The 24,439-nt window shown below is 42.0% G+C and overlaps 1 protein-coding gene across 4 annotated transcripts in view; it reads left to right on the top strand.

Moving 5' to 3' along the window:
* The window catches only part of MBNL2 (muscleblind like splicing regulator 2), a 194,999-nt gene extending 172,473 nt beyond the window's left edge, over nucleotides 1-22,526 (top strand). For 2 of the 4 annotated variants that reach the window (XM_010589382.3, XM_010589381.3), the window contains one exon: nucleotides 19,727-22,526. In XM_010589382.3, the coding sequence (XP_010587684.1) occupies nucleotides 19,727-19,854 (128 nt within the window). In that variant the 3' untranslated portion in view covers nucleotides 19,855-22,526. The remainder of the gene's footprint in view (nucleotides 1-19,726) is intronic. The other 2 variants (XM_010589384.3, XM_010589383.3) reach the window with 1 other exon arrangement.
* Nucleotides 22,527-24,439: the final 1,913 nt, after the last annotated feature.

Here is a 24,439-nt window from a genome sequence, read left to right as displayed (position 1 = left end):
TGAATCCTACAAGGACTTTATCTGCACATCCCTTAAAACATCATCACTGGATAGAAGACAAGTGTGAGTGTGTGAAGGTAGGGGAGCGTAACGCTTAGCTGGACAAGAACTCATAAACCTATTAGTCCAAGTGTTCACTTGTGAAAGTGGCTGCAAAGTAGGTCTGACTCAGATTGGGCAGGAACTGAAATGTCAGATTAAATGGTTTGGCCCTTTTTTGGCCAAGGAAGGGTCTAGAGAAGGATAGTGAGAGAAACAGAACTCTAGGAAGAGTGAGCAGATGGAATAGAGGCAGGAGAGTCTGCAGAGAGCCTAAACTGGAACAGTGGCAGTTGGCAAGTGGCCTACTTGTCCTGCCTTTGCCCATGACACAGGGAGAGTTACTTTTAACCAAAGAGGAAAATAAAAGCTACTTCATACTGTGGCAAAACCTGTCCAAATAGGTGTCACATGGCAGAAAAAGAGAGGTGGGCTGACACAAAGGGTTAACCACAGGAAGTTGCCTTGTAGGACCCGAACTCACCCCTTCAAGGACAGCCCTGGTGTATTCTGGTCAGATACCTCCACTGCGCTGACTCCTAACATGAGGCTTCCCACTTCTACCTAAATGAGACTTCAGAGCCACCAGGGCTTGTAGACCCCCGAGGCCTTTGCCTGAAAGTGCCCCCTTAGATGTGGAGTGAGTAGCCGTTGTCCATGGCTAGAGCTGTATAGAAGGTGAGGTCATCAGTCATCTGGTTTTTCTGGTTTATGAGCTGACACTAGAAGAGAACTTCTTACAGATGGGCTCTTAGGCATTTTCTTATAGCAAACCCCAAGAAGGACCTTCAGAGCTCATGAAATCAGACTATTGTTCTGATAATGTGTTAACCAACACTTAAACCCATCTTCAGATGGTGATAATTCATGTTTAAAGTGATGACCTCAAGGTCTTGTCACATCTCCTGAACCCTCCTCTAAAGATTAAGTCCATTTACCAAAAGCTTAGTCGTGGAAAGGACTCCTGGGTAGCGTAAACGGTTGAGCCTTCAACTACGAACCAGAAGGTTGGCAGGTGGAACCCACTCAGAGGCTCCTTGAAGGAAGACCCAGTAATCTGCTCCCCAAAGGTCACAGCCTTGGAGACTGTGTGGAACGGCTCTACCCTGCACACGTGGTCGCCGTGAGTTGGGACCGATTCCACGGCAACGGGTATCGTTTTTGTTTTTGTTTGTTTTGGCCTTACGAAGAGTTTATTGAAAATTAGTTAACAATATATCATGTACACATGAAGAAACCTCCTATTTCTTGGGATATTTGCTAAGTCAGAAAATCCCATTTTTTAGACATGACTGATAGACGTTTACTCTATGTGATAATCAATTTCAACGTCTTCTCAGAAAAATAAAAATGACACGTAAACAGATCCACATATGCTTTTTCAGCCTGGCTATAAATTACTAAAGAAGGAAGAAAAACAGTTGAAAAGTATTAATCGCCCGTTAGTTATTTCTCACGTATAAATAGATATAAAGCTGTTTGTATATGCGTTCCAGGATATCTGTAAGTAAACCTATACTAACCAAGAAACCTAGAGAGGTTTTACTTCAATACGTAGCTCAAAGAGTTTTGTGAAACATCCATTATTCAATGCCATCTGTCCTGCCTATATTCAGACAAATGGAGGAGGCATTAAACAATCCCCACTATTCACCACTTGACCTATTTTGGGGCCTGTGTTTGTTTCACAGGAAAAATCCTACGTTCTGTCAGGCCCCAGTGTGGGAGGGATATGCCCCTGTCAGATATCCCTCCTGAAACACGCAGTAACGGGGCTGGCCCCTACGACTGGATGACCACACTGTGAAACACTCCTTTCCCACGTTTTGCTGGTTCCTGGGAACATGTTACAGAAAGCAGCTGGGCCCCAAGTATGTTGTGCTCTAAAAATGTAGAGACAGCAACTGTCAGAATTCAGTCTTGTAAATAGTGCCCTGGGCCCAGATGTTTACCTCAGCGTTATACTGCTGCAGTTGTTCAGCCACCTTTATTCTTGCTTATATTTTAACTATGGAGGGAAGTTCAGCTTCAGTAATGGATTCTAAGATCTGGTTCCTTTAAATGAGGTAGAATTGCCCCTTAAAATATTTTGTGGAGAGAGAAGTGAGTGTGTGTCTGCGCATGTGTGTGTGCGTGTGTGTGCAGAGAGAGAAAGAGCGTGTGCTCAAGAGGAACTTGCTGTATCTCTTCAAGTAAAAAAAAAAAAAAAAACACTATAAAAATTGCAGTGTTCGCATTCAGTTGATGCCATTAGTTAAAGCTGCTTGGCAACCTGAGTTTAAATTCTGTGGTGCAGTGTGGCTAGGACACTGGAGTCCAGCCTTGCCAGTGTGGCTTAAAAAGAGAGAAAAAAGAAAGGGAGGGAAGGATGGGGAGAGGAAGGGAGAAAGGGAAGAAGGAAGGGAGGGAAGGATGGAAGGAGGGAAGGAGGGAAGGAGGGAGGCAGTAGGTAGATGGGAGGTGTTGGCCTTGGGTGGACTTGGATCTATGATAGCCATGCAGAGGCAGATTATTGTTTCTCTTCGAGAAAACAATAGGCCTTCTATTTTCCTGCCTCGGAAGCAGCTGGTTTTTGGGACCACCACGAGTTTTAATTAATAAAGGTATTTGCAGATTCTCTAAGGAAAGGCTAAGTTATGTAAGTGCTGTGATCTAGTACATTTTCATTTTTCATGAATAATTTACACCTCATGGTGAGAACCCTGGGTAGAATTCTGTTGTATGTAGCACCTAAAGACATAATATCAGTTCCAATTCTGTGCAGCTGAAGAGAGAATGTCAAGGGTCCTTCTGCGGAACTCGCTGCTGGTGGATTGCCCTACTTAGTACATCTCAAATCCTACCCTCTTTTGCATGTTGATGAAATTTGGAGAGGAATCTTTTTAGATTGAAAAGTCATATTCCCAGTAGTACTTTGGCTTTTGTTGGTGGTAATAAAATCCTGCTCAGTTTTTCTAATTTTAGATTTCTCTTTTGAGGGAGGTGAACCTATAGTTCGTTCTCTGTGTGTGTGTGTTTCTGGCTCTAGATCTGTCAGGAAATGCAGACTAACTGCAGTGCAGGTGTTCAGATCCATTTTCAAGGGCTGAAAGATGAATGGGGGTCTCACTTTTAATAAAAGTTGCTATGAACAGAGTAAAATTCTGATTCCTAGGTATTTTCTACACAAGTTCTGTGACTGTGGCCCGCCTTCGGGGCTTCTGCCTGTGTGTCGGGGACGCGGCAGTCCTTTCTGTGTGGCTGGGTGGAGAAGTGAGGTCTGCGTCCACCTTCATCCCTTTTCATTGCTTCCTGTTACAAAGGAGGGATAGCCAGCAAACCCAACTGTGGCTCTGCTTAGGTCCCCCAGCAACTCAAAAGAAAAAAAAAAAAAAAACTGGCCTTGGATCTGGCCTCTCAGTCCTTCCTCTGGGCTACATCACTGGAGGCAGTGACTTCCAAAGTCAGAGCTGTCATGATTCTATGGGCCACCATGTTTGGGAGGTTTTTTTAAAGGTACTTAAAGGAGTCCTGGTGCTGCAGTGCTTAAGTGCTGGGCTGCAAACCAAAAGATTGGCGGTTCCAACCCACCATCCAGTCCGCGAGAGGAAGATATGGCAGCCCGCTTCTGTAAAGATTACAGCCTTGGAAACGCTATGGGGCAGCTCTCTTGTGGCCTATAGGGTCATTATGAGCCAGAATTGACTCCGTGGCAATGGGGAAAGATACTTAGGAGTCTCTGGGTGATAACAAACAGTTAACATGCTCGGCTGCTAGCCAAAAGATTGGAGGTCCATGTCCATGCAGCGGCACTTCCGAAGATAGGCCAGGTGATCTGCTTCCAAAAAACATCACCGCTGAAAACCCTGTGGAGCACAGTTCTACTCTGACACACATAGGGTCACCATGAATCAGAGTCAATCCCGCAGCATCTGCTTTAGTGGTAAAGGGACTTAAGAACTTTACTGTCTAGTCATAGAGGCACAAAACTTCAGAGAAGGTCACAAAATAAAATGGTCAAACACCCAAATGTTGCTCAGTCCTACGGCAGGGCCTTGTCCCTGAAGCACCTGGGGAGGTAGGTCTTGAGGGATGTGGAAGATTTAGGTAATAAACAGGCAAGGTTGTGCCTGGATCCATGACCAGTTTGAGATTTAAGGGGTGGAGATGGGAGTGGAGTACAGGGAAAGGGGGACCGTTGCTTACAAGCGCTCTGGCATTTTGCTTTGCCTGTTACCACATCCAACCCAAGGAGGCGGGTACCGGTTCCCTTCTTTTACATGTGGTGAAATCAAGGTTCCCAGGGGTTAAATTACTTGCTCAAGGTCACAGCTCTAGTAAGTAGTAGAGCCTGCATTTGACCTCAAGTCTGTCTGACCCTCAAGTCAATGCTTTCCCCTTAAATTACATCCTTCCTCTATTGCTCGTGTGGTTTAGACTTTACCCTGTGATAGAGGGAGAAGAGCAGCTGGTGCTACATCAGATCTAAAGAAGGAGGACACTGTGGCTCACAGGGCTAAGGAACTTGCTTGACACCACCTTGCCAGTGAGTGGGAGACCCCAGAGAGAAGGAAAACATGGAGGTATGGGGCAGTATTGGAAAATGCAGTTGAGTAGGTAAGGATGGGCCAGGTTACTGAGAGCTGTGAGTGGTAGGATGAGGCCAGAACAGCGAAGCATTAAAGGGGAGGTTTGGAAAGATGACTAAAAGTGAGGAGGTCGACAAGAGGTAGGATAGACAGAGCGAAGGATACCCAGTGAGGAAGTTACTTTACTGATGGAGGGATGAAACTGGGATAGAAAGAAAAGAGCGAGTCTGGGCTCGGGGGAGGGGATGAATAATTACGAAGCAGGAAAATGCAGAGTGGTTTCTTGGTCCTTTGTACTCCTGTGTCTCTCCATGGCTGTTCTCTGGTTTCTGTAGTATCTGTGGGTTTCAACACCTTTCTCCTCTCCATGACATCAACCAGCCTGCAAGACATTGCTCCCATATGATTTTCATAAAAAGTATGGTTCTTGTCCACACATCTTCATTTCATTTGTATAATAACGAAAAACGTTGACTGGTATTTCTGATGATACCTATTCTAGTATTTAGAATCCATTACGCCTCAGTGTCAGGTACAACATGCTGGAGCTTTTGGCCTGTTTGTTTTACTTTGGGTGATCAAATTATATTACTCTTATTATCTGTCGTTTCCCTTGCTCCGGAGTATACAGAGATCTCAGAGCTCATGCTCATAGGCTTCTCGTCGTCAAATGCAGGCTTTCTTTACTCTTCACCACAGTGCATTTCTGGAAACAGCATTGCTAAGCTGGTCATTGTGAAATGTCACTCATTTTCCTATAGTAACAGTTAATCAGGTGTTGCGTGTCTGAGCTGAGACCTGCATCAACTACATCGTAGATACGAAAAGCAGTGCGGCATAACAGCAAACGTACCAGAATCAGGCCGTACCCCTACATTCATACAAAACAGGAAATTGTGATCCAAGTTACGTTGTCAGTGGGAACAGGAGACCAGGCTAGTGAGGTGGCTGACCCAAGTCATGTCAGAAAAGAAGAGAACCAGGACTAGAACCCAGGTTACCTAGACTACCACATGCTCCTTGTCACTGTACTGTCTTCCTTAGAAAATGCTTTACATGATCACGTATGGGCCCCAGAGTACTGCAGAGCGTACAGACAGCACAGACGTGCCGCAGGCAACCACCCTGTATTAAGCACTCGCCATATGCCGTGCATGGTGCTAAGCCTCCTAGGTGAGCGACCTCACTAAACTCAGATGGGCCCTGGAAGCAGTGATTATTATCTCCAGCACACAAACGGGGAAACTTCTGTTTAGAGAAGCCGGGACTTGCTCAGGATCATACAAGTGAATGGCAAAACCACGTTCAGAGCCTGCCTCTAGCTCCTCCACAGTCAGGAGACCCAGAGGGTTAAATAATTCGCCTGAGGCTAAATAAAGCCTTAGAAACTCAGTCTCCTGACAGCCTACTTAGCCCTCTTTGCTCTCCATCAAACCCTGATCTGGCATTAACATGGTAGCTGTGCTTTTATTTATTTATATTTGTTAACAATCAATGGTTTTGCTTATCTTCTCAGAATTTTTCAAGGCATTAGAGGATTCCAGGGACATCTAACTTGATGCCTTCTTTTTCACTGAATATGTTTTTCCGTCGTTATTTTGTTACTGTTCCATTAATCGTCCTTTCCATATTTGTCATAGTGATGCTGAAGTATCTGAAAAGGCCAGAGAACCGTTTTAGTTATGAGGAGTCAGGAAGGAGGAATTACTTGAATTAATTCCTATTGTCCACTTTCTTTTCCTTGCTCTTCTCTGACCCTGAAATGTAAAGGATGGCCTTGAACAAAGAGAGAAGTTAAAGTATGGAGAGCTAAGGAGTGTGTGAAGAATTGGAAGAAAAAAACGGTTGTATTGCTTTGCCTTGGACAAAGGTGTTTAAGAGTTTTTTTTTTTTTTCCCCCACATAAGTCGACAAATCCCCTCCCTTGTTCGGCTGCTTATGTGGGACCTCACTGAGAAGAGGTGAAGGCTTGAAAATGAGTGTACACATGTTTGTTAGACACGATTGTATGTGCAGATGCCTCATAAATAGTTACTTGTACTAAGCACGTGATCTAAGAAATATTGCTAAATACTAACCCGTTGCTGTTGAGTCAATTCCAACTCAAAGTGACCCTATAGGACAGAATAGAACTGTCCCTTAGGGTTTCCAAGGAGCAGCTGGTGGATTCCAACTGCCGACCTTTTGGTTAGCAGCCGAGCTCTTAACCACTGCACCACCAGGGCTCCTAGTAAATACTATACCAAAAAACAAAAAACTCATGCTTTGTGGCTTAGACTAGGAAATTTAAATAGATGAAATATTAACATATAATAACAGTAGCATTTAGTATATGTTTACTACTCATTAAGTAGCAGGCACTCATTACATTATCTAATCCTCACAACTACCCCGTGAGCTAGAAGTGACAGCCAAGACTTTCAGGAATCTGAGAAGTACAGCCTTTATTTGGTCATCAGTGACAGGTCAGGATACACATATACAGAAAAGGAAGTGTGTACATTTGACGTTTTCTGAAGCCTTAATATCTTAAAGTCAAGTTTCATTCCAACATATGTGGAGTATTATGAACCTGTAAGCCAGTTGCCGTCGAGGTGGTTCTGACTCATGGTTACGTCACGTTTGTCAATGCAGAGCTGTGGTTCATAGAGTTTACAATGGCTGACTTTTCAGAAGTAGATGGCCAAGGCTTTCTTCTGAGGTATCCCTGGGCGGATCCAAACCTCCACCTTTTCAGTTAGCAGCCAAGTGCGTTAACCGTGTCTACCCCTCACAGACTCCACGGACTGCTATGCAGATCATATAATATTTAAATGCATAACATTATTGTTTAAATTCATACTTAAATACAAACTGAAATCAAATTTTCTTTAGGATTATGGATCATAAAATAAATAAAGAAGGGGAACCAATATTTATCAAAAGCCACTATTACATATCAGATACTTTATGTATGTTCTTTCATTTAATACTCAACTCTGTGAAATGCCTTCTCTATTTTATGAAGGAGAGCAGAGCTTAGAGAATAATTTGCTTAAGCTTCAAGCATCTTGGCTGGATAGTTTTAGAACTCAGGTCTGCTTGCCTCCAAATCCTGTTCTCTTCTGACACCAACATTTTTGACTTAGATTTGAGCTTGCGGTCAATGTAATATTGAGATGAGCCTCTTTATTTCATTCCCCTTAAGAACTCCTATCTATTGAGTTTAACTATTGGTTTAAAATTTTCTAACCATTTTAGAAGAAAGTTCTAGTATGAGCTGGGACTTTTAAAGTTCAAGTTTAATATCAGGAATGGTGTGCAAATATTGTTGTAATTGATATAAACAACTGAATTCAAATTTTGGCCCAATAAATAAGACCTAGAAAGCAGAGAGAAGAGGACACCATTTCACCTTTTCCAGTGTGAACACCTGGCCAACATGTTTCTGATGGAAAAGAGCCTACTAAGAGATGTCCTCTCATCCAGGAGTTTTACTTTTTTGTTTTCTAAATGACAATTTAAAGAGAGAGAGAGAAAGCGTTTTTCCCCACTGTCCTCACAGACGCTAACCTAACCTTCAAACCAACCTCAGGTTGATTGGACGTCACTAGCTGAGAATGGATGTTTTGGGGCAGCCTGGGGGAGGCATAGCTGCAGCTATGGAAGGAGTGACAGCAAGGTTACTATAATTGTAAGTAAAATCATAGAGTTAAATTATAAAGTGAGCTGAGAGTGTGAAAGATGATTCAGATGCACAAATAGAAGGACCCAGGGATCCCACTTTAAAGCCCAAAAATGGGAGGACCGAAGGAAGAGCAGGAGGGAGGGAAAGAAGGTAGAAACAAAAGAAGGAAGGATTGAAGGTGAGCAAGAAAGATTCCCAGTTGTACCAAACGGGTTGCTATCAAGCCGATTCCGACTCATATGTGTCACAGTAGAACTGTGCTCCGTAAGGTTTTCAATGGTTGGTTTTTCAGAAGTAGGGGAGCAGCCATGTGCGTTACCATTTGTATCATCGAAGGACTCCCACAGATACTTTAAAACCAACCAACCAACCAGTTGTCACTGAGTCTATTCTGACTCATGGCGCCCCATTTTGTTAAGAGTAGAACTATGCTTCATAGGGTTTTCAATGGCTGATTTTCTAGAAGTAGATTGCCAGGCCTTTCTTCCAAGGCACCTCTGGGTGGACTAGAACCTCCAACTTTCTGGTTAGCAGCTGAACGCTTTAACCATTTGTATTACCCAGGGATTCCACCTGTACCTAGGTGTTTGTTTTATTAAATCTTGCAGTAAAGTTATTCTTTCTACATTAAAAATTCTTTTTATTGCAATGTTTCCCTTTAAAAGTTTTGCTTTGTAAGACAGGTAATTGAGTGCAAATGCAAATTCTTCCTCAGTGAACCACACCTGTTGGACCCTGAGCCTATTCTGAGATGCTAGGCCATAACATAAGCCCGGTTTACTCGATGGCACCGTGTCTTCATATGTTTTTTCCACAGAGGTTTATTAAGAGCCCACATGAGAGTGTACTCCTAGGTTCTGAGAATCCAGCAATGAACAAAATAGTCTCCTGCTCCCATGGGTCTTAATAACGAAACCAAGCCAAACTCCTTGCTGTTGGGTCGAATCCTAATCACAGCGACCCTATAGGACAGAGTAGGACTGCCCCATAGGGCTTCCAAGGCTGTCATCTTTACAGAAGCAGACCACCACATCTTTCTCCTGCGGAGCACCTGCGGGCTTGAACCACAGACCTTTTGGTTAGCAGCCGAGCAATTAACCACTCTGCCACCAGGGCTCCCTTTGTAGTGAGGGGACAGGCAATAAACAAACATGCAGATAATTACTGTCTAGGTAATTATCCTACAATAATGACCATCTCAAAAAAGGAAGTAGAAGTGCTAAAAGGATGGACCTAACCACCGATGATTGGGGGAATGGTTCGTGGTAAACAAAACAGGATGCTGGAGCTCTCCTTCATGCTGTTAACCTCCTGGCTTTCCATTTTGCTATCTATTAAACCAAGAGATTTGGGCACTTCCTGGGAGCTCCTGGCGGAGGGGGACAAATGGTAATCTGCTGAACTCCCCACCACCCTGCAGAGGTGTGTCTGTGCTACAAGCAGAGGGAGAAACTGAGGCTTAGGAAGATCACAAAGCTCGTTGGTGCCAGACAAGCCTCCCAAATTCCCACTCCTGGGCTCCTTTACATTTTTTCTCTGCACTCTGCTTTCACCCATGACTGAGTGTTTTTATTGATCTCGCTCTCTCACACATCTGCACACACATGCACCTGCACACACATGCACCTGTACACACATGCGCCTGCACACACATGCACCTGCACACACACCTGCACACTTACCTGCACACACACACGCCACACAGGCAAAGAAAAACATAATTTTGATGGAAAACTTGTTAGGTGATGATGTCATCCCTCCAATTTGGAAATGCACAAGATGATCACAATACCCAAGGGCACATTTCCGTGCCACACACATGACATCAGCCGTACTGTTCCTTTCACTGAACTTTAGCATTCAGTGGCTTTTTTGCCTTCAGCGTCTTAAAAGCCAGTTCCTAGCGGCCCGAATTATACATTCTGTTCCACTGTTAAGAAAGATACTGTGGCCAAAATGTGCCCAGGATTCTAAGTCGGACATAATGGTGCTGGATTCAAAGGCCATGGCACGGAGCAAGACTGGGAGCTTGATGTTAAATCCAGCAGGGTCTTGTTTCTGTGATTTTTCTTGGCCAGAATCTTCAATTTATTACTGGGAATAAACCCCACGTTGAAAAAAGTAGGTATAAATGAACATGTTTGAAAATTTCTTTTCAGACGTAGCTAAACTATTTTTTAAAGGTATAAAAACATTTTCTGAGGTTCCCGCTTCATGCCATCATCGGTGAAGCAGCCTCAGATGTATGTGGCTACTCAATTCCAGATACCCTTCCTTCTGGAGCACTAGGTGCTCAGTGGTTAGAGCTCTGCTGCTAACCAAAAGGCTAGCCGTTTGAATCTACCAGCCACTCGTTGGTAACCCTTTGGGGCAGTCCTACTCTGTCATATAGGATCACTGAGTCAGAATTTTTTTTCTATCCTCACTTCTCACGCATCTCACTGTAAATACTCTAGACAATTTAGAATATTTTCGTAAGTAGTATCTCTAGTGTGACCTAATAGGAGCCCTGGTGGCGCAGTGTCTAAAGCACTCGGCTGCTAACTGAAAGATCAGTGGTTGGGACCCACCAGCCGTCCACAGGAGAAAGATGCTAGTCTGCTTCCGTAAAGATTTACAGCCTTGGAAACCCTGTGGGGTGGTTCTGTTCTGTCCTACAGGGTTGCTATGAGTCGGAATTGTCTCGACGGCAACGGGTTTGGTTTGGGTTTTTGGAGTGTGGCCCAAGTATTACGTACTGTTTCTTGATACGCTGCTGTTTGGTGCTGTCGAGTCGGTTCTGACTCATGGTAACCCCGTGTTTCAGGGTAGAACTGCCCCATAGGGCTGTAACCTTTACATAAAAAGTCACCAGGTCTTTCTCCTGCAGAGCTCCTAGGTGGGTTTGAAGTTGTCGCTGTGGACCCTGGTCAGTCAACATCAGTGAGAGGCTCTTGTTACTGCTTTTCATGCAAAAAACTCAATTATTAACATTTTAAATAATAATCCTTCATACAGCAGAAAGTATATCTGAAAAAAATTCTGTTCAAATATAGCAGAATGGAAAATATCAGGAAAAAAAAGCTCATCATAAAATGTCTTTGGAAATAGAGGAATTAGCGCTTTGAATGTGAACTATCTATTAACAACAGAGGGCAAAACAACAATCCTGACTAAGCTACTCTTTAAAAACCAAAAACCAAACCCAATGCCATCAAGTTGAGTCCAACTGATAGCGACCCTATAGGACAGAGTAGAACTGCCCCATAGGGTTTCCAAGGAGCGCCCGGTGGATTCGAACTGCCGACCTTTTGGTGAGCAGCTAAGCTCTGACCCACTGCGCCGTAACCCACTGTTAAATATTATGGGCTCTCCACCAGCCTCAGATTGAAACTGACTGTCATATTTGAGAATTTTCTCCCAGAACTCCAGTGATTTTTGGTAGTCTTGGAAACCTTTTCTGTATAAATAAAAATACGTTTCTAAAACAAGCCAACTGTGGTATGAGACACTGCCCTCTCTCAGATCAATATTGCCCAAAAAATAATTAATAAGATCCATTTTCAAAGTGTCTTTTCATATACCATTTATTATTTCTGAATTTCCTATATAGTTAAAGTTTGTAAATAGTCATGAAATAGGCCAAAAACTGTTCTTGAAAATGTGTTTATTAACACATATAATCACGATTGCATTAATTAATTACTTCACTTCTAGTATATCTTACATTCACCAAGGAGCCAAAGATGTTTGCTTTTGACCTGAGCAATCCACACTGTGATTAAGTGTAGAATCAGATCGCAACCAAACCATGCAGGTGTCCCCCTCCCTTCACACAGTTTGCTTCAACCAAAACACTTTGCATGTTTCGCCTCTCAGACAAGGTCCAGGGAATTTCAGGCAGGAGTGACTGCCATGGAGAAGAAGCGTGGACATTAGGGAAAAGATGGGGGGATGGTAAACAGCAGAGAGGCTGAGCAAAGGAGGAACACCAACAGAGACGGCACAGGAGGCAGAAAACAGAGAATGAAGAGACAAGAGACGGGGCTGGGAGCAACAAGAGAACCTCCTTAGCTTGGCCATAGTTTCAGGACATTCAATTCATTTCTTTTATTTTTAAATTAATTATAAATCTTAAGGAGACAGTGAAACTTTCTTTCTTTGATTGCCTTCTAAGGAAATTGTTGTCGTTAGGTGCCGTTGAGTTGGCTCCGACTCATAACAACCCTACGTACAACAGAAAGCAACACTGCCGGGTCCTACACCATGCTCACAGTCATTACTATTCTAAGGAAATAGGGCCTTGTAATCATGGAAAAAAGGTTTCTAAGAAATCTACCAAGTCTAAAATTTTCTTCAGGTGGCATTTTTGCGTCTCTCTCATGCTTCCCTACTCTGTTCCGGCCTGGGATATTTTTCCTTATATCTCTGTGTAACAGGGAATGGGGTGGGGGGGGGGTGGAGGTGGATGGAAAGAGGCGTTTATTTTCCTTGAATCCTTAACTTCCCTGAAAGAGTGCAGAGATGTATGTCCAAGGGGTTCTTTCCTATAGCCATTTCTGTCTCATCCATGAATGGTCTGTTGATTTTCTGTTGATACCACCATTGAGGCATTGTAGCCTCAGTGGATTCCTGTTTATTTGTTCATCCATCCATGCAACCAAGAATTAGTAAGTTTGCCTCCTATGCGCCCAGCCCTATCCTGGACACTAGGGACATAAAGATGAATGAGACCTTCCCCCATCTTTACAAAGCTCAGTTTTGCTATGGATCCAGTTTTGCACCAGCCCTGCTTGGAAAAATGCCCCCTTGAGCTTTTATGCTAGTGCTGTCAAGATCCATTGAGATCCCTTCAGATTTCAGCAAGGCCACACAAATATTTTATAAGGTGTACTTTATCTCTCCAAACTCGGCATCACAAAGACAGTATGTGATGGCTAGTCACAGGAGGATTTAACTAAAAGCATCCATTATTCCTCTTTTCTAATTGTTTTGTGGTTTGGAGTCATAGGAACACTTACTTGGTCTCTTCACTGAAATGTTTTTCCCATCAATTAAGCAAAGCTCTAAGATTTCTTACTGAATTTAATATGGATTTAAAATGCATTTAACATTTTAAAATTAAAAAAAAAAACATCTAATTTCCCTGAATGTTTGCAATGAATACTTTTGCGTAAGAAGCGTGAGCATTTCTAGAGGTCGTCTAGAGAGTCACCGTTTCCAGAATTATTCATAGGCACAGTTCCTGGAAAACAAGCACAAGGCAGAAAACCCAGAAGTATTAATGCTTGCTAGTTCGAAGCACTAAGGAAATCCTGCGTTGATCTGTATTATTTTACACCCTCTTGGTGTTGATGAGTTCAAGTTCAGTGTTGCAGTCTCTGAACAGACTGTTTTGCTTTCAATTGAGTGCATTTCTAGCCCTGGCCAGCTCTTTGCAAATGAATCCCAGTGGGGAGGGGGGTATGGATGGCTCAGCCTAAATCCATCGTCATTGTGGAAGACAAAGGAGCCCTGGTGGCACAGTAGTTAAGAGCTCAGCAGCTAACCAAAATGTCAGCCATTTGAATCCACCAGCCGCTCCTTGGGAACCTTGTGGGGCAGTTCTATTCTGTCCTATAGGGTCACTATGAGTCGGAAGTGACTCCACGGCGACGGGTATGGAATAGAACAGGCAACGTGCATGTACTGTGATTGGCGAATCAGACAAGTGAGGGGCAGTAGTTTCTTTTTATATGGAAGATGACTGTTGGTCAAGGACCATTTCCCTTTGGGTGAAAGCCACATGCCTAAAAGTTACAGGATTTACTTTCCATTTAGCTCCTCTCCTCCTGCCTCCCACCCTGACCACTGCGGCCTCCAGTGATGAGGCCTACAGGCTTAGTGGATTCCCGCTCAGGAGACGAGCAGTCCAGACTTACTGGATATCCCCTCCAGGAAAGTAAGGCTCGGAGACAACACAAAGCATGCCATCTCTCCCAGCTACGAGAGAGCAGCTCATAACTGAATTCAGCCCCAAGATGCATTTAAACCACAGAGATTTTTTTTTTAATGTTGTGAATTAGCTGCTGAATTTCTCTCTTATGAAAATGGAAAGCTCAAGCAATAGAGCCCAAGTTCCTGTGTAGCAGTTAGCTGGAGCCAAGTGGCTGCTTCTCCATTCCGTCTAGGCAAGTTCCCTTCAGTTTGCCACACTCCCCACCTGGCCCACTCGCTTGTTTGCTTTTCCTGCCTAGCCCCGGTAGGCTTAGTATTTCAGCAGAACCTGACCCACTCCACGTTTTAATAAGTTTGACTGCCATCGCATACAGGTCGGCGGTAGGCACTGAGAATGCAGGGGTTATTAAATGGGTGCTCATAACACATCATAAGGAAACAACCCATTGGGGCCATCTATGCTTTTTATTAAATAAATAAGTAAATATGATATTGATCGTGTACTGGGTTCATATGAGGCTGACTTAAGGATGCATGTTGAACAGAACCATCAGATTCTATATCCAACCATCTGGGAAGATAGTTTAATTTGCTTCTTATGATTTCCTTTGCTTATTGATAAGTAGACTGTATTACAGCCAACTTGTATTTCTGCATCGCAGATAGCCTTGATACAACTACAAGGTCCACAAAAGATTTAGGGAAACACTCATGATCCGAGGGTAAGTGTGTCTTTGTTTTAAAAAATAGAATCACAGATTTCATGGGCATCAGCTCTTCTCATTTTTGTGTGTTCTGTTTCTGGTGAAAGAAAGGAATTGAAAAATAATACTTTCAGTTCAGAATTCTGATTTACTATATTTGATTGGCTAGAATCTTACTTTAATAATTTAACCCCCTTCTTCTGTCATGGTTTTCTGTTAGGAAAAATAATATTTATTTGAGGGATAGTTTGTCAGGGAGATAGATAGAAACATATTTTGTTCAATATATTTGATTTATTTCCTATCATTACCGTACTTTTACACAAATAACACACGTTATACTTTTTTGCCAACCACGTAACCCTCACCTCCATGCTATTTTCGTAAGCACGGTATGCCACGCGGTATATGTGTGGGTGCTTTATTTACGCGAGCATGTTATTTGCAAGAAGTACGGTACAGTTTGCCAAAGTTTCTCAGAAGCTGGAGCGGTAGAGCTGTGCTTGAGTAGGGTGTTCAGTTGCTGTAAAGGGGAGGAGACCTAAGGCAAGATGTGGTTGGCCACCCAGGCACTGACGCCCTGAGGGGAGGCCTGGAAGCCCTGCGAGCTCCTCAGCAATTTCTGCTCCTCTGGTTCCTGCAGACTATCCCTGCTTTCTCCCACCTTGTGCCCCAGGCTGCATTTGTTCTACACCTTACCCTTTCCCTGATTCCCAATCTCCCAGGGATTCTCCTGGTCACTTTCCTAAGCTGGCACCATAAGAGGTGCAGATGTGCTTTTTGGAATCACTGCCTCCCCTGGTCCCATCTCAGACTGCCACCGTGTTCTGGAGGGAATTCGTGTGCCTGGAGAAGAACGAACTGACATCTCTAAGCTCATGTTAGCTTTTGCAGCACTTGGTACATAGTGCAAGCTAGCTAAAACTGTGTTTTATTCTCTGTCTCGGCAAAATGTGACGAGCAATACTGGCTTAGGTCATAAGACTTTAGTAAAAAAATTCTTAGAATGTTTTCTGAAATCACAGGAGTGTATAATAATCCGGAGTCCCTGGGTGGTGCAGACAATGCGCTTGGCTGCTGAAAGGTTGGAGATTCAACTCCACCCAGAGGCACCTCGGAAGAAAGGACTGGCGGTCTACTTCCAAAAAAATCAGCTATTGAAAACCGTATGGAGCACAGTTCTACTCTGACGCACGTGGGGTTGCCATGAGTTGGAATCAGCTTGACTGCAGCTGTGGTGGTTATTGTTAGGTGCCATCAAGTTGGTTTTGGCTCAGTGACCCCATGTGACAGAAAAGAACGTCCTCATAGAGTTTTCTGGGTTGAGCCCTGGTGGCACAGTGGTTAACCACTCGGATGCAGTTCAGATCCACTAGCCACTCCGCTGGAGAAAGATGTAGCAGTCTGCTTCAGTAAAGATATAGAGCCTTGGCAACCCTATAAGGCAGTTCCACTCTGTCTTTTAGGGTTGCTCTGAGTCAAAATCAACTCGACAGCAACAAGTTTAGTTTTGGGTTAATCTTTATGGCAACAGATCTCTAGATCGTTCTCCCACAGAGCCAGCCTTTTGGCTACCACAGTACCCCGTTGCTGTCGAGTTGATGCTGACTCATAGTGACCCTACAGGACAGAGTAGAACTGCCCCATAGAGTTTCCAAGGAGCACCTGGTGGATTTGAACTGTGGGCCTTTTGATTGGCAGATGTAACTCTTAACCACTATACTTCCAGGGTTTCCAACCTTTTGGATAGTATAAAATGAATTTTTTTAAAAAAAAAACTTTAGAGAGGGGACTTTTAGGGGACCCATTGTGGTAGCTATTTCTCTGACATATGTATTCTGGCAGACTCGATGAGAGTTTTTGTCCCTTCCAAGAAAGCAGGGCTTGCAACGCCTTGGACGTTGGATAAGGAACTTTAGGTAACAGCCTCAGCTTTGACCAAGGGCAGAACAGGAAGCATGCCACTGACACTTCTGTGAACTGTGTTTTAATGCCTTTTTTTTTTTTTAATGGACGAGCTCAAAGTTAGGATTCGTCACTATCAGATTTGTAGCAGGTCCAGGTCCATGTATAAGACTGTCCTTTTAGGAATGCATGTTTTGCACCTGTACTGAAGCATTCAGACACCTTCTGAAATTGTTTGATCCTCTGCCCATAAAATTTACAAATGGAGATTGAAGAAGTTCGTATGTGGGTAGCACACGTTATCTGTTCGTCTGTAATTGGTATGGAAGAAAATCCCTGAGGAGCAGCCACAGCAGGGTAACACAGAATATAGCTATTCTTATTATGTGGCATAGTATATCCTAAATGATGCATTTTTGGCCTTAATTGAAAGTATGATCCAACTAAAGAAAAGCTGTATAAAAACTAGACAGAAGATCCCTCTCCCCCCGCCCCAAGCACCATCTGCCCCCTCCCCACACAGACACACCCTTGGCTCTTCTCTTCCTTCCAACCTGTCCTGGGTGGCTCTTCCCGCTGGGAACTGCCCTCCCTCCGGGTAGGAGCCTGTAATGTCATAAGTCTCCTAACAGGAGCGGCATCAAATGGGCAGTAGTTGAATAAGATTGACTTCGAGTTGCTAGCTCTTCTTCATCTGGATTCCCATTCCGCCTGTATTTCCAGGATGTGTCTTACCCCTGAGTACACTTGATTCACACTGTACAGGCAAGCTATATTTCTCTGAAAAAAAAGTTTAATAATCAGGAGATATTTTCAAGAAAAATGCTGCCACCAGAAATGGAGCTTAGAAGGAGAAACACCCAAAACTTTCTTACCTTCTGTGAGCAAATGTCTTGAGCCTCTTCGAGTTCACAGCTGCTAAGGGCACAATTCACTTTTTATGCCTCATCTATAGTCCACAAGACCACCAAAGACATAGACCAGGGTATGGCCAGGCTGTTTTCTGCCCTGGTGCCAGGCAGCGGAGCAGCTAAGAATGCAGGAGCCGCAGAGATCGTTTTTATATGGGTAAGCCAGGGCAGAGGGGAAAACCGTCTGGGTGAGTCCAGGTAATGCTTTTAGCTGACATCGAGGCTGATTTACAGCCCAGTTAAACCTGGGTGGTCGTGCATGGTTCTTGGTCAAATATCAGTGCAAAATAATTGTTGTAAGGAATCTCTAGAATACATACTTGCCCACCCTAATTTCCCTACGCCATGCTTTCTGTAGAATGCTTTTCTTTCTGGGTGACTAGGGATTTCATTCTATCTGGCATCCTAGTTGCAGCTAATAAGCAGGAATGTAAATATATTCTGAAATACATATTGGTATGTATCAGCTTAAGAAATTGTAAGATATTTTCCTTAGAAATTTTAGAGAGATTCTTGCTAAAGCAAAAGAAAAATTGGACATGGCTTGATGTCCTGGAGTACATTCTATTTGGGAAACTTAAAGACGGCATTGAAGCTACGAAATGAAATAGGGTAATTTCCACTTACTGATAAAATAGCTTAATCTAACGCTGCAGTTGTAGTCCGATCACCTAGAGAATTTCTGTATTACTTACTCAGAGGCACCATGGTAATGTCCACGTATAAAATAATCAGAGCACATTGTTACTGGTATTCATGACTATCAGTCATGGCACAAGGAATGGTATTTTTCCCAACTAATTTTCAATTCCTATGAAAGGAAGTTCCCATTTAGTATGAATATTTAACATGAATGAGTTCTTCCTTTCATTTTTATCAGTTTAGCAATCCTATACTCATCTGTATGGTTCAATAAAATTTTAAAAAAAGCTCATTTATTTCATGGGAAAAATTATTTGAGTGTACTAAACTGTTTCTTGTAAACTACAGGAGCAGTCACTTACAGGGAGAAACACCCACCTGTATAAACTCTAACTTAATGAGATAATAAACCACATTTGTGGAAATAAGGCTTTGATGGGCAATTGAATTCCCACTGTGCAGAAATACTAGCTGACGTTCACCATAAAGAATTTTTATCTGTTATTTCCTAAGCAAATATTCACAATTGTTTAATAAATAAATGTTTTATTCATTGATTACACAAAGTTTGGTCAAAGCATTGCTCAAAGAATAAACACGATTCTTAGAAATTTGGCATTTAAGCTTGACATTGAACAGACCGGGTCACACAGGGCCAACTCCCTCTCCTCTGTTAAGGCCTGGAGTTAGAAATGAACAGAGATCACATTTCAGGGACCACATTTGCACTTGATAATTCCGCTTCATCTGTGCTTTAGGGTTTATGAAAATGCTGTGAATGCTTTATTAGAATATTATACTTTTTTACTCTTAAATATGAGACATTTAAACATTTCCTGAATTCGAAACTGATTGTTATTAAATCTTGGGAACAAAATGACTTTGGGTGGGAAGACATCTCTGAATTATGAATGCAAGTTAATAAAAAAAAAATAGATAAGTAATATTGATTTATTTTTAACTGCTTTATAAACAGCGTTACAGACAGCTTTTCAGGCGTGAACTAATGATCTGGTTAGACTTCCTGACCACCTAACAAATGTTAGTTGGATGATAACATGAAATATAGAATAAAAAGATAAGAAATAAAAACTCAAAAGGAATTGGGGCCCGAACGCACTGCTTGCCCACGTAGCTGCTGTCACAGTTTTACAGAAATGCTCTGCCTTTGAATCACTGTTCTCAGACGTGTTTAAGTGTAGAAATTTCCAGCATGAAGGGTGGGGATTTGTGCAAAATTATATTGCATCAAAACTAGGAGAAACTGAAGAAAATCCCTACTTTTAAATATCCATTTTCAAAGAGCAAAGCTTAAACTCGTTATTTTCCCTTACAGAAGAATGTCTAAATCGTGTTTGTCTTTTTCTCTGACAGATAATTCTGAAATAATCAACCGAAACGGAATGGAATGCCAAGAATCTGCATTGAGAATAACTAAACATTGTTACTGTACATACTATCCCGTTTCCTCCTCAATAGAATTGCCACAAACTGCATGCTAAATAAAGATTTAGTTCTTCTGGACAGACCACCAACTCTAAGAAGCTAGTGCTGCTATATCATATATGAGTATTAAATATGGTATGCTTAGTATATTCCACCCTAAGATAGTTAACTACCTGATACCAGCTGTGATGTTTAAAGACATAAAGGGTAAAGTTTACTTTTAAAGGGTTTCTAAACATAGTTTCTGTCCTAGGAATATTGTCTTATCTCCATAACTATAGCTGATGCAGAAAGTCCCACCAGTTGACTCATTTCGACTCAGATGTTCTCAAATTTAGCAATAAACAGGTAGCGTGAGTTAGAACACCTATTCCGAGGACAATTTCAGTTCCACCTTCCAGTTGCCGTCATTTCAGTTACCCCCCGAGCGAAGGGTATGTTTCACTTCTTGGCAAGGTGAATGCTGCAGCAAGACAAGAAGTGAAGTAAAAGCGATGACCTGTCCTGCAGGTCTAAAATTTGAATGCAAATTCAAGCACAAGTACAAGGGACACATCGAAGCGTGGCGTTTGCTTTGCCTGGAGGTGCCGCGTTGAGTCATGTGATTCTAGAGTAACATTAAATAGATGGAAAACGAAACTTTGCACAGTATGAGCTTCATACCCCACCCAACAAAGTCTTGAAGGTATTATTTTACAAGTATATTTTTAAAGTTGTTTTATAAGAGAGACTTTGTAGAAGTGCCTAGATTTTGCCAGACTTCATCCAGCTTGACGAGAGCGAGAGGCCTATGCCAACAGCCTAATCTAAGGGATTAGTCTTTCGAACTCACCATCAGGTTGCCTGTGACAGAATAACGCTTCTAAACTAAAAACCTAGTCAAACCAGGAAGCTGTAGGTGAGGAGATCTGTATAATATTCTAATTTAAGTAAGTTTGAGTTTAGTCACTGAAAATTTGACTGTGACTTTAATCTAAATTACTATGTAAACAAAAAGTAGATAGTTTCACTTTAAAAAAAAATCCATTACTGTTTTGCATTTCACAAGTTGGATTAAAGGGTTGTAACTGACTACAGCATGGAAAAAAAATCATTCTTTTAATTCTTTCACCTTAAAGCATATTTTATGTCTCAAAAGTATAAAAAACTTTAATACAAGTACATACATATTATATATACACATACATATATATACTATATATGGATGAAACATATTTTAATGTTGTTTACTTTTTTAAATACTTGGTTGATCTTCAAGGTAATAGCGATACAATTAAATTTTGTTCAGAAAGTTGGTTTTAAAGTTTATTTTAAGCACTATCGTACCAAATATTTCATATTTCACATTTTATATGTTGCACATACCCTATACAGTCCCTACATAGTTTTTAAATTATTGTTTTAAAAAAAAAACAGCTGTTATAAATGAATATCATGTGTGATTGTTTAAAACATCCATTTTCTTTGTAAACATATTAGTGATTGAAGTATTTTGACTTTTGAGATTGAATGTAACATATTTTAAATTTTGGCGTCACTGCCTGTTCTGAAAACTAAATGCACCAACCATATCATTCTTTGAGAAAAACGGAATCTGCCATTTTATTCATGTTGGTCGAAGTCGAATTACTATCTATCTTATATCATAGATTTGATCACCCTATCAAAGAAAATCATGTTTTAAGTGTAATCTTACATAGTACTTGTATCGTTGCATTAGTTCTAATTTGTGGAAAAGTATTGTATCTAACTCGTATTACTTTGGTAGTTTCATCTTTATGTATTATTGATATTTGTAATTTTCTCAACTACAACTTTTTTTTATAACAATGTAGTTATGCTACAACTTGCCTAAAGCATTCAAACTTATTTTCTTTTCTCTTGTTTCCTTTGTTACTAACTATTCATTTAAACTCCTTGAAACATAGTATACATTACTAAAAGGTAAATTATGGGAATCACTGAAATATTTTTGTAGGCTAATTGTTGTAACATTGTCTTTCCTTTTTTTGTTTCCTGATTTTAACTTTAAAAATTGTTAGCACATGACTATTTTCAGCCCTTTAATAATGGACACCATCCTCAAAGGCATCGCCTGCATCCCCCAGCAAATAGAGAAGACTGTATTTTTCCTATGATATCCATTTTCCAGAATTGTGATTATAATATGCAAAGTCATAAATATGCCATTTACAGTAAGGAGGAGGTAAGGCAAATACATAGATGTACAAATATATGTACAACAGATTTTGCTTTTTATTTATTTATAATGTAATTTTATAGAATAATTCTGGGATTTGAGAGGATCTAAAACTATTTTTCTGTATAAATATTATTTGCCAAAAGTTTGTTTATATTCAGAAGTCTGACTATGATGAATAAATCTTAAATGCTTTGTTTAATGACAAAATCAAAATCACCAATATCCAAGACACAAAGGTATCAATTCAACAAACACTGTAGCTAAGAGACTGAATCTCCACTTGTACGGGAACTACATTTCACTCTTGGTTTTCAGGACGTAACAGCACTTCACCAAAATATTCTTTCAGCCATACCACTGGTAACGTTTCTACTAAATCCTTCTGTAACACTTACAGAATTCCCTCATTCATTACCTTACAGTGTAAACAGGAGTCTAATTTGTATCAATTCTATGTTTTGGTTGTAATATTCAGTTCACTCACCCAACGTGCAACCAATGAAATAAAAGAAGCATTTAAAACGATCTCGTGGTCTTCCTCCTCTTTGTGTTGAGATAGATTGATAATTAGCCAAAATCGTCTTTACATTCACACAGGTAGCAATTGGTAACTGGAAAAAAGACCAAACTCCAGGGCTCAAATGGGAGGTGAGCAATTAAATATGGTAATTTTGGAAATATTTTTCAGTATTCTATAAAATTAGAAATAAAAGTCTATTCCACCACTCAGCTCTCTTCTTCGTGATCCTGACTGATAATGAATAGATATGAAAATAAATAACCAAGTGGGGGATAAAATGTCAGTTTCATTAACAGACAAGACCAAACGAGGTGCCATCACGTCGATTCAGACTCACGGGAACCCTGTATGTGTCAGAGTAGAACTGTGCTCCGTAGTGTTTTCACTGGCAAATTTTTTGAAAGTAAACCACCAGGCCTGTCTTCTGAGGAGGCTTTGGGTAGACTCCAACCTCCAACCTTTCAGTTAAACAGCTGAGCATGTTAACTTTTTGCACCACCCAGGGATTCCAACAGATAAGAAAGTGCCCAGTAATCCAGAACACAGGTCTCTGGACAAAGTGACTTAGACCTCAGGCTAGAAGAGCAAGGCAGACTGGTATGCTGTATTCTACGTGGAGGTCCCGGCCAGGTGGGCCAAAGAGAGAACAAAAGCTGAGCCCCATAGCTGAGGGTAAAGGTTCTGAAAAGAGAGGGCAAGGTGGGTCCCTACCTTCCCATCAATAACTGTCCTTTCCTGAGGGGTGCTGTGAGGATGGAGGGAGCAGCAGAAGCTCCCTCTGCAGCCTTGGAGGCCCAAGGTATTTATCAAGAAAGATTCTACTGGCCTTTTGGGTGGGAACAGCCTTTGTTTTGCGGGATTGGCAGAAATCCCCTCCTCCATGAGCCAAGGCAGGGCACTGGTGGTTCAGTGGTAGAATTCTCACCTTCCATGCAGAAGACCTAGGTTCAATTCCTGGCCAAAGCACTTCACCATGCAGTCACCACCTCTCTGTCTGTTGGTGGAGGCTTGACTGTTGCTGTGATGCGCAATAGGTTTCAGCAGAGCTTCCAGTCAGACTAGGAAGAAAGGCCCAGTGATCTGAGAATCGGTCAGTGAAAACCTCGTGGATCATAATGGTCCAATCCAAGTGCAACCGATCGTGGGAATGGTGCAGGACCATTGTGCATGGCCCAGGACTGATGTGCACGGGGTTGCCGTGGGACCATTGTGCATAGTGCAGGACCATTGTGCATTGTGCAGGGCTGTTGTGGAAGGGGTCACCGTGGGATCATTGTGCATCGTGCAGGACCATTGTGCATTGTGCAGGGCTGTTGTGGAAAGAGTCACCGTGGGATCATTGTGCATGCTGCAGGACCGTTGTCCATCGTGCAGGACCATTGTGCATTGTGCAGGGCTGTTGTGGAAGGGGTCACCGTGGGACCATTGTGCATGCTGCAGGACCGTTGTCCATCGTGCAGGACCATTGTGCATTGTGCAGGGCTGTTGTGGAAGGGGTCACCGTGGGATAATTGTGCATGGTGCAGAACTATTGTGCATCGGTCGCCATGAGTTGGGCAGACTCGATGGCAGCTAACAACAGCATGGGCCAAGCAAGATCTTAGGGGAGAAGGTTTTATTGATGGCAGATTTAAAGCTTCAGTCTGCCTGAGTGATTGTGATGTCCCTTACAAGGGTAGAAAAGAAAAGCATTTGACAGATCGTTGTTGCTAGGTCCTGCTGAGTCAATTTTTGACTCATGGCCACCCATGTGACAGGGTAGTCATTCTGCCACCAGGCATATAACAAAGGCACTTGTATTTTTAAACTGTCCTTTCAGGATTTCCAAGGGTAAAAATACTTTAAAATTATCACCTCTGTGGATATTTGAAAAACTGGCTATATATTCAGATCAGCACTTTTTGTTTTGTGTTTTTAC

Source organism: Loxodonta africana, chromosome 17, assembly GCF_030014295.1.
Source record: "Loxodonta africana isolate mLoxAfr1 chromosome 17, mLoxAfr1.hap2, whole genome shotgun sequence".
NCBI lineage: Eukaryota > Metazoa > Chordata > Mammalia > Proboscidea > Elephantidae > Loxodonta > Loxodonta africana.
The sequence above is the reverse complement of the archived record's forward strand: the minus strand, read 5'-3'. Positions and strand labels throughout refer to the sequence as shown.